General features: G+C 31.2%; 2 protein-coding genes across 2 annotated transcripts; both read left to right on the plus strand.

Moving 5' to 3' along the window:
- The first annotated feature begins 221 nt into the window (after positions 1 to 221).
- On the plus strand, positions 222 to 958 carry LOC112455199. The gene is made up of 3 exons (XM_025016985.1): positions 222 to 384; positions 461 to 663; positions 747 to 958. Exons 1-3 carry the CDS (start codon positions 237 to 239, stop codon positions 888 to 890), a joined length of 495 nt encoding a protein of 164 aa, XP_024872753.1. The 5' UTR covers positions 222 to 236; the 3' UTR covers positions 891 to 958.
- Positions 959 to 1,673: 715 nt separating this feature from the next.
- LOC112455193 (4-coumarate--CoA ligase-like 7) lies at positions 1,674 to 5,160 on the plus strand. Its single transcript, XM_025016974.1, has 8 exons — positions 1,674 to 1,894; positions 1,984 to 2,112; positions 2,259 to 2,472; positions 2,566 to 3,050; positions 3,161 to 3,338; positions 3,423 to 3,644; positions 3,973 to 4,205; positions 4,281 to 5,160. The coding sequence occupies exons 1-8, from the start codon at positions 1,871 to 1,873 to the stop codon at positions 4,440 to 4,442; spliced, it is 1,647 nt and encodes a 548-aa protein (XP_024872742.1). The 5' UTR covers positions 1,674 to 1,870; the 3' UTR covers positions 4,443 to 5,160.
- Positions 5,161 to 10,863: the final 5,703 nt, after the last annotated feature.

The following is a 10,863-nucleotide window of genomic DNA, read 5'->3' on the forward strand; positions in this document are numbered from 1 at the left end:
TTACATTGTCAACGTCCGCTCACGTCACTTACATAGAATCTCAATTTTCTTACATACAAATTATTCGTTCGTATAACACTTATAGCCGTTATGTAACAAATAATTATTTGCTTTGCTGATACACGCATATCTATATATAGCGTCTACATAAATCATAAATATTAATTTTTATATGCATATTTATGTAACATGTAAATTGTTAATTTACAAAAACTGAGATAATAATTATCTTCGCTATGAAGAAAAAAGAATTGTATAAAAAACTAGAAAACTTGAGACGAGATCAAAGTACAGAAGCGGCAAAGATAATCGAGAGATGTCACGCGATGAAACAAGCTACTCGCGAGGCTCTCAATTCAATGGTAGATGAGAAACGGAAGAGAGGTATCAATGTCATTTTCTAATATTAATGTATGTATGAAAGATATCTGAAATAAGCAAATAAATAAATTTGCAAAAGCTGCCGAGATTAACGAGGAATCCCGCCAACTGAAGTTAATACTATCTAAGCAGAAGGACGAAGACGTTCAAAAAAAGATTCATCTGATTCAAGGAATCAAAGCAATTCAAACGTTGCGATCGAGACAAATAAAAAGTTACAATCCCACGGAATCGAGTGGTCTAGGTCGACTAGGACTTCTATGTGAAATGTCTTTAACTGAGGTCCATTTAATATTAATTTGCTGTCAGGCAAGATAAATTTTACAAATCTGAGAGAAAGAGAAACTGAATTCTTCGCGTTACAGCTAAAAGAAGAATTGCTGTCCATGAAAATAAAGCGAAACAAGGAAGTTGAATGTCGAAATATCGCCGTTCGACGGGAACGTGAGAGAAGAAAGAATTTATTGAAAAACAATCAACGATTTCTCGAGTGGCACAAAGCTAGGTAGTAGGTTGTAACAGAAAATTTGTTAAGCCGGGAACGGACAACTAATTTTTTTTTTGCATAAATGGTCACCTGAAGTGATTTTTACACACTAATTAAAAATCAGTGGTATTAATTACATATTGCATATTTTTTATTATTCTATAATTTATTAGTAGATATTTAAAGATAATATATAGATTTACTCAATATTTTCTAAAAGAAAGTAAGGTGAAATAAAAAAATTAAAATTATTGTGACGTGAGTTTTATTTTTTTGATTCGTAAAAATTGCTTCAGACGGCCGGATTAATTATAAATTAAATGAATTCTGAGTTTCTTCATCCAACTGACATGTATTTATTAGACAAGCGACGCATTCTTGATGAATGAACATACATTACCAATTCTTCTAAAATTAAATTTTTGAAAAAAAGAAACTGTTGAAGTTAACGAAAGAGATAAGAAGACCACAAAAGATATAATTCACGATGATTGATAATAATCGAAAATAATATTTTATTATGTGACATGCTGTATCGAGGTGTAAGCATTTTAATTTATATATAAAAATATTGTCTTTGCATTTCCTTGTTTGTTTGTACAAAATTAATTTAATAATATCGATCGATACGTTGTTTTATAAATTAAATAAATATCCTTATATTTATACGTAATATTCTCTACAAAACTTAATCTGTAAAATTAATTAACAATATAAATAATTAATAAATAAACAAAATAAAAATTTTAAAAATTGATACAATATTATTAAATTAATAGAATATACATGCGAAGAGGTTTCGCTCAAAATCATAACAAGCCCAATAGCGGTTCTGACCAAAATATTTTCAGTTAAATTCTTGACTGAAGGGTATTTCACATCATAACAGTCGATAAAAGTGAAAGGTTAGTCATGCGGCATTTATTGTAACAATCGGATAGTATTACTTCTGATCTCAGAATCTATTGAACTATAATACAGATATATTAAATATTCAACGGTATGAGTGCCAATTACAAGATTGAGGTAAAAAATATACATTTAGTGTCCAAAGTTTTCGTAAAGATGCATACATTATTCTAATAACATTACTGATGTACATTATTGTTTTTAAGAAAACACTTCCATTCAAGAAAAGAAATAGAGGATTAATAGACACAAAAGAACCGATTTATAACGAGCATATCAGTATCGGAAATGAAATTTTGATGAAATTTTCGAGAAGACCGAATTTCATCGGCCAGGTAATACATAATAACTTCAATAAAATTTAAATAAAATTCCATAAGACACAACACACGGAGAAAGCATTTATTAATAACGTCGAATTAACGTGATCTTACTAAACAGGACATATTTAATAGGAATATGAGATTAATATATTTTGCAGATTGATGCGGCGACGGGGAAAACAAGTACATTCGAACAAATGAAAGAGAGAAGCGTAAAATGCGCATTATGGCTGAGAAAATTGAAAGTGAAATCCGGCGACGTAATAACAGTGTGTACGCATAACCAACTGGAGGCTTATGTACCATATTTAGCGGCACTGTATATCGGCGCTATTGTGAATCCATGGCCTAAACGAAAAAAAGGGATAAGATGTAAGATGATATTTTTTTTTCTGAATTTCGACATTGTTCGTCGCAGTTATGTATCTATATGCTTTCTAATTTATTCAACATAAATATTTATAGCGAATGCGGAATATTTTTTGACGCGGGTTACTCCAAAGGTAATCTTTGTTGACTGTGACAATGTAAGAATGATTCAAGCTGCCGTGGTGAAAATGAACGTTTCTACAAAAATCGTAGTTTTCGGCGATGCATTTGACGAGTTTGAGTCTTTCGAATTAATTTTGCAGAAGAAATTTAATCGACTCGATATTAACCGATTCTTCTGTGTAAAAATGAATATTAAAGACCCCGCAATAATACTTTTATCTTGTGGTACAACTGGCTTTCTCAAAGACGTAGAAGTTCCTTATAAATTTTTTCTAAATTCATCGAACCAGATTCCCATTATGAATTCGAACAACGACGTCGGCTTATGGTTCGAATCCTTGGACTGGATTATCAGCTTGCTTTTGACTGTTCGTGCTATACTTATGGGAGTAAAAGTGATCAAATCCCCAGGATTTCTCGAGGAGCATCATTTATGTCAAATAATACGGAGGTATAAGGTACCATAGAGAAATATTCTTTTCTTATATTTTAACAATATTGCTGTAAGAATTGTAATTTATGTATTTATTATAATAAAGAATTGAAATATAAAATGCGTCTGTTTCAGGTGACTTGGATATACCTTAAAACTAATATGTGCAACCGGTTGTCAAGATTCGACATCCTCGAGAAATACGATACTTCTTCCTTGAAAATGGTTATTTTCGGCGGATTGATGATCAAGCACAACGTTCATATCAGTCTTATCAAATCGCTGCCAAATGTTTCCATTATTCAACTGTATTGTGCGTACATTTATCAGAATTGTGAACAACGATTAATGCACAGTTCACGAATGCCTAAAGCCAACATTTCTTGAACCTTTTCAGGTTTGCCTGAAACAGGTGTGATTGCTTACCAACGAGGCACTATGAACATCATCGGATCTATCGGTTGCTTGGTTAAAAATGTTCGTTTGTTGATCACTGATTGTGCGACGAAAGAACCGGTGGGTCCGTACACCATTGGTGTGATTTGGTGTCAGTCTTCGTCCATGATGAACGGCTATTATAAGGATAGCAGATATACAAGAATTGTTATTGACGACAATGGTTAATTTCTTCTTCGAATTGTTCTTGTAACTGCGATGCGTAAGACAACTTCCAGAAGCTTGAGTTGATGTCATTATATCATATTATAGTCATATAATTACTAGATTTAACATAAGCTATACATATATCTGAAAAAAGTCAGTTTTTATCCTTTCTTTTTTTTATATTATACAAATCTTATGCGCGATTATCTATTGTAAAAACAAAAAACAGAGAAAGTAAGAGATTTAATATTTCTCCATGCATTTTCTGATCCAATTTGTACATATGGCATGTCAAATCCGTTTCTTTATGTGCACAAAAAAATACACAATTTCGTGTCTTTCAGGATGGTTTCGCAGCGAAGACGTAGGCTATTACGATAAACATGGAAATGTCTTCGTAATCGATCGAGTCAAGCAGCTTATTAATTACAGAAATTACTACATCTCTCCGGCGGAAATTGAAATTGCATTACAAAGTCATCCGTTTGTGTCCGAAGCTGCCGTAGTGCCATTGTCCCATGATTATGATAACTTTCGTCTAGTGACATTCATTGCGCCAGAACCAGGATTAGAACAGGTTTAGAACTAATTATTTCTCGTGAAATCAAACGGATTTGTTTTTAGAACAAGTACACATGTAGAGTTTTTACAGAAAGAGGAGCTGCAAAAATTCATAACGGAAACGTTTGTTGGTCCAAGATGTCTTCAATATATATACTTTATGAAACAACTGCCACACATTTCCGACGAAATAATCAATCGTAAACATCTTTCTAAACTAGCAATTGCTTACACTAAACTTGCATGGCTATAATCTGTTTTTAACCCATGCATTAATAATATGTATGCTTTAATATTAGTTCAAATGATATTTGTGCATCTAAGCACACTTAACATATAAGGGAGGGGGAGGACATAATAATAATAATTTCAAGAATCTTTGCCACGTATCTGCTAATTAAAAAGTCCAATGCCTTCATTTACAATATTTACATGATCCCATTCTAACCGGTTTTATAACATATTTTGTAAAATCTTTTATATTACAAATAACAAATAACTCTTTTAATCCTCCGTCACCACCGTTATTTTTACTGCTTTCGTTGCCCCTCTGGGTCCATTTTGTATAAACCCATTTTTTTTTTATTATAGGCTTTCAAAAAATTTGAAAAAAATTCAGAGTTACTTTTCAGGATCTCTATTACATTATCCAATAGTTAAATGTTAAAAGTTTTTTTAAATAACAATTGAATGTTTACAAAAATTTATTTTTTTTCTTACTACTAACAACTTTTTTAGGGAGGAGAGCTAGATCTCGCTTTCTCTTTATTTCGGAGATATTTGAGCTTAAAATTTCGCTTGTGCCCAAAAAGTCCCAGGGGGGTGACGAAGGGTTAATTATTAAACATAAGTAAATATATCTAGCAACAAAAGACTCTACATTACATAGACTGCGTTCCAGAACCATGTTCTTAGCGCTCGACTTGTCTAGCGTTGAATAAGGACAGAACACGCTCATAGCACTAAGAGCGTAGTTCTGGAAAGCGTAGTTCAACGCAGCTACGTTGTGTTTTGATATTATCTGTATTTTGATATCACAAAATTAATAAAATAGTCTGTAATATTCTGCAATTATACAAATAAATACATAAATATAGAAAAAATAAACCATCTATATGCAAGATGTTCTGGCATAATTGACCATCCTCTTTTTTTTAAACGAAAAAAAGTAAACCGAAAATTAGACTTTTAGTGATTTATATCAAATTTTATTTTACAATAAAATGTATTTATTTATCTTTTCAATGGATATATCTTTCTAATAAAAATTAGCGTATTTCGAATTTTCGAGGCTAACACGAGATTTTATTAAACATAATTTATTCACGAATTACAAGTTTTATCAAACTCGAAGTTTTGTCTCTTACACTGACAATGAGAAAAAAATTTTGTTAATCTAAAAAAATATTTAGTCCGATACGAGCAACGTTATTTTCGTTCTTGAGAATGGTAGAAAATTATGGCAAAGCATTTATTCGCGTTCGACGACTTCGCTTATGACTTTATTTTACTTATTTTTTCTTTAATAATATTACATAAATTTATTTTTTAATATCAATGTATAAAATTATACAACTTTTCCAAACGTGCTAATATTTAACATGTGATACCCTGATTCACCGGTCGGTCATTGCTTAATGCGGACACTATGCTGACTCATCGATGACATGAACGTGTTAATTCATTAAGTCTTAAAAAAAACCCTACACGCTTTTTTGTTTGACTTCCTCGGATTTCTAATCCACATTTTTAAACCGCAATCGATATAAAAAGAGTTGATCTTTTGGAATATTTAGTTGGCAATAAGGTGGAATATCTAAAAAAAAGATATACCAGGTAAAAGTGGAGGTAAAAAAGTAAGTGACTCCTGTCTTTTTACTGACAAATATTTAACTAATAAATGATTTTGTCTACTTCTTTAAGGAGGTTCTACAGATAATGGATGTATCTAAAAATTGGAAAAAACTTTATGGACGTATAAATTAAGATGCGAAAAAAGTGCTCAAAAAATTTTAGCATCGGTTACCGTGTAAAAATTTGCAAAAATGAATTTTGAAATCACAGTTTTTAACATAAGCTACATATGGCAGAGGGGCTCTTGGAGACAGGAAACGAGATATTAATTATATAAAGGCAACCTACCAGAGATTCAAAAAACGGAGCTCTTATAGATCTTAATCTAAGCTTTTCAGAAATATCGAGAAAAACAAGGGTTATCGCGTAAAATTTTGTGATATTGGCTATTGAAACAGGCCATATCACAGTTCACGTAGCGTGCTTCGAATAACAAGGGAGATTTGGCAATGTCGCAGCGACTGCACCCGCGTGAAAAGTGTACAGCCAGTACAGCACCACAGTATGACAGCACCTCAAACTTAAGCACCTAACGTTTACGAGCGCTTACGGAGAAGTACTCGCTCTAGAATTATGTGAAATTGTGAAATAACCACGGTCATATGAGCAGAACTGTCAAGTTCGCGACGTTACCACATTTTCTTCCATTATAAGCCGCCAGAGTCAAAGGAGCACTTACACGATATTTTTAATTATTCCTCGCTTCGACTAATATGGATATGATATAAGCTCTAACGTCATCAAAATTCACGAAAATATTTTATGAATACTTAGAATCGATGAATTTGAAGATTTTCTCTTCATCTCTCAACTGACTAGAGAGTACCTGTAGAACCTCCTTAAGCATAATAAATGAATACAATTATTATTTGAGCAACTTATAACAAAAATTTTACTCAAAAAGGTAGACAATATTTGTCAATAAAAAAAAACATTTGTCATATTACTTACTTTTTTATCATTTTTAACTTTTAAATCTTTATTCAAATATTTCTCCTTATTGATTAGATTTTCAGAAATAAATTCCGATTTATTCTCGTACTCCGCAGACGCAAGGCTATAAAAATATATTTTAATAATTAAGCAATTAAGGACGCGTAGTTAGAGATAGTCTATCTGCTGGTGCTGGAAAAACATTAGCTCCAAATGAACTCGGGGAAGTTTCATAAAACTTATTTTATACAATATAATAACAATTTTACTCTGCGCAATAATTCAGTTTTTACTTGAGTAAAATTAACACACTTAAAGAGTGAAAAGTTTTTTATAATAACAAGATCAATGTGAGCGCGATATAATCTATCAAAATTGAAAGCGTCCTTACAGTTACTTGGCTGCACGCAAAGTTACTATATACGTATATTCTATAATTTAGAGTGACAATGACGAATGTCCAATTGCCTAATAAAGGAATCCGTAGTTATCTCGTATAAAGTATTATTTTAAGGTCGATTTAGACACAGCCGTGCCGTACCCGTATCGTATCCGTATCGTGCACGGACAGAAACAATAGACAAGGATTTTTATTGTCTCCATGCTTGTTTAATGTTTCTGTCCGTGCACGGTACGGATACCTACGGTACGGGTACAGCACGGCTGTGTCTGAATCGACATTTAACCGTGAACTTGGTAACGTTAATCTCCTTTTCCAAATCGAAGTTGTCAAGAGTATGAATTTCTTTAATCAAACGAATAACGTCTCAGGTAACAGCGGAAGAATGACTGAAATTGCTAGTTTAGAATCTGAAGAACATTTGTTGTGTAATTTTTGGCGACAAAATCAAACACATATTATAGACACCGATAAGATTGCGAGAGAATAACTCGGAGTAATAAATTAATCGTCTTATAAGAAATTGGATTCGATTTGTATTCTTTGTATTTGTATATTCAATCCGACTTCTGTGACAAACTTATAATTTTTTTGAAATACCAGTATTTTTTAAAATCAAGTATTATTTAGAATATAATTATTAACAAATTATTTTAAATTATTTCTTATACAATGTGTTTCAAAATTATGAATAAAGGGTTATCTTAATTTACCCGACTTGTGTTTATCTTTGCTAGTCTAATTAGTCAGTTTTTACCTATATAGTTATGAAAAAATACTTTGTATTTTTTATTAATTTTTTAAATAAAAATTTGTATAATAAGATATTTGTATTTATTGCGTGCATGATTCACCATTAAACAACGGCCATTTAAATTTTATCCAATCATTGCATTATGTAAAGTACATGGCTAGCGTGACCAAATTGCTGCGGTAATTGTTTGAAAAACAGTTTTTCTCAATTACGTAAATAATTTTGAGGTTGATCGAGATGGGATATTTGCTATCGAAATATGCAGATAATTTATTGTATCCTTAAGCGATATATGCTAACATCTCGATTGTCTATAGATCAGTAAAGGCTAGTTTAAATCTTTACCTATAACTTTGCTAGGTATAAGTAGCAATTTAATTCGGCCTTGATAGCGGTAACCTTCATATCATTGGCCTGGAAACATTTCTGTAATAACGCATTCTCGGTGTATTACGAACTTGTATACGACTTGTATTGCAAAATTGATAAAGCTATGAAACTACATAAATTCATTAATGTAGGCGATATAAATTGTTTCTTTTTATTATGTGTTCTCTTATGTAACTTGGTTTACAATGTATGCTGCAAACTAATTACACGTAATATTATACTAATTGATTATTATGTTTAATGATTTTAATTGGCATAATAAAGTTCAACATTAATAATTCAGATGTCTGATAATAATCAAACAGGTTTTTTTACAAATTAACGATCTTACGGCAGTGATACTTGATTATAGACGGAACAGCATGCTTACAGCATGTAGTTTTGGTGACAACGCACACCAAACCGTTCGATGCTGGCCAAAGTGTCGAGCGAATCATAGACGTAGTCTCTTGCTTTGGTGCAGTGTGTTACCAGCATATTCCCTCCACATGCTGTAAGCATGCTGTTCCGTCTGCAGCTACTGCAGCCTGTCATATGGGCGATCCATATCATTAGAATGGCTGCTATATTTCATTAATGACTGTATAGCTTTTCGCAGTACATATACCTAGATATCTATACTTACAACTGCATCCTAAAAAAAACTATTTCTCCATTTTAAAACATATAGGGGTATATCCTTCATTACATTCTGTTTCCTGAATTGCAGCGATTATAAAATGTTTCTAACTTTCTTATCTTGAGTCTATACAATATACATAGATACTTTTGTATCAGAACTTGATTTTTAAGTTGTAAAAAATTAAGCTATATAAATCTCTGTCGAGATTTTCGAGAATCGTGCTTTAAAGATATAAGTATAATTTATTGTATTTTTAATAGACACTCTAGCAAAATTTTAATTTTACAATATTAAAAAACTATATAAATTAAATGTAACAAAAATTTATAAAACAAAAAAATGGCACGTATACGGGCATATATAATCAAGTTTTGTTAAATTCTAAAATAAAAAATACATAAGATGCATAAATAAATAAATAAATACGTAAGATACATAGCATTAAAAGTAGACACATTTCGTTATCGATTTCAGCAATTTACTTCACGTCATACCATTACCTAAGGCAATATCAAGAAATGCTAAGTAACTATTATTATGTTATATCAAGAGCAATAGCTTTGTAAATTTCATGATTTGCGCAGTTCGTACAATGTTCACATGTCAATTGTAAAGTTTTAGAGAGAGGGATATCTAGAATTATATACGTGAGACAAGTAATAGGTAGGTAGTCAGTCAAATGATGACAGTCGACTTTTATCCGTGTTCGTATGCACTTCGTTCTTCACTTCCCTACTGTATCTTTCTTCGAAAGGATGATCTTCACGTAGTGGAAAAACTGTTCCGTGTTCCATTACGACATCTTCCTTTTTAAGGAAGACCGGTTTTATCGATTTCTATTCAAGTTTGAACAGTCTTTGCTGAACCATATCTGTTACATACCGTCTTTGATACTGTGGATACTGTCTTTGACTTGTCAACTGCGACTGAAGGTATTATACACTTTACAATTACAATTTTTTTTTAAACATGTTATTCTATTGTACGTCTGTGTCTTGTATTATTTTTGTATCGTTGTTTAGAATAATTTACTGTTTTCGATAACCATATGGTGATTTTTTTTTAGTAGCGATCGAGTATTGAGAATATTTCAGTATTTTTCTTCTTATATAGATGTGTTATAAAGAAAGTAAATCTCGTAAATAAATAGTCGTTAACTGTTTCGAGTGAGTTTCTTTTGTTTGTGAGTTTAGTGCGATTCTCTATTCAGTTGTACAAGCACGTAAATAGAATTTAGTAGACCATGGTCAAAAGAAATTAAGTAATCCAGATTTTTTTTTAATATTACGATAGTGTAATACGACAAAGTACTGATTCCATCTATGGTTATACATAATTAAATAAAGATAAAAAGATTATGGAGCAAAACTATCACAGCTACACATTTGATGTAATAGCAGTCAAACTTTGCTAACTGATTATTACTATCTGTTTTATATGATATTACATGATATTTACTTTATGTAGAACTAGCAGAATCTGTTAATTCTTGTTAAACAAAATGATTTATATCAAATACATTTGTTGCTGCAGCAGAATCGTCAAAGCATTGATGGAAAAATAGAAATAAACTTGTTAATATTGCAAAGTAATTTGCAGATTTAACTATTATAAGAATTATTATTTTCTAATCAAAATATTACATTATCGCAGTATAAATAAATAAAACTAATATTTTGTAAAATCTTTTTTGCTATATATATAATAATTAACCCTAATCC

Source organism: Temnothorax curvispinosus, unplaced genomic scaffold (assembly GCF_003070985.1).
Source record: "Temnothorax curvispinosus isolate PA1 unplaced genomic scaffold, ASM307098v1 QBEX01005876.1, whole genome shotgun sequence".
Taxonomy (NCBI): domain Eukaryota; kingdom Metazoa; phylum Arthropoda; class Insecta; order Hymenoptera; family Formicidae; genus Temnothorax; species Temnothorax curvispinosus.

What these genes read in the sequence shown, in the direction of transcription:
- LOC112455199 (XM_025016985.1), top strand. Translation starts at nt 237, where the DNA reads ATGAAGAAAAAAGAATTGTATAAAAAACTAGAAAACTTGAGACGAGAT. An exon ending in AGATGAGAAACGGAAGAGAG is followed by an intron (nt 385 to 460) that starts GTATCAATGTCA and finishes AATTTGCAAAAG; the next exon opens with CTGCCGAGATTAACGAGGAA. An exon ending in GTGAAATGTCTTTAACTGAG is followed by an intron (nt 664 to 746) that starts GTCCATTTAATA and finishes TTCGCGTTACAG; the next exon opens with CTAAAAGAAGAATTGCTGTC.
- LOC112455193 (XM_025016974.1), top strand. Translation starts at nt 1,871, where the DNA reads ATGAGTGCCAATTACAAGATTGAG. An exon ending in GTGCCAATTACAAGATTGAG is followed by an intron (nt 1,895 to 1,983) that starts GTAAAAAATATA and finishes ATTGTTTTTAAG; the next exon opens with AAAACACTTCCATTCAAGAA. An exon ending in AATTGTTATTGACGACAATG is followed by an intron (nt 3,645 to 3,972) that starts GTTAATTTCTTC and finishes CGTGTCTTTCAG; the next exon opens with GATGGTTTCGCAGCGAAGAC.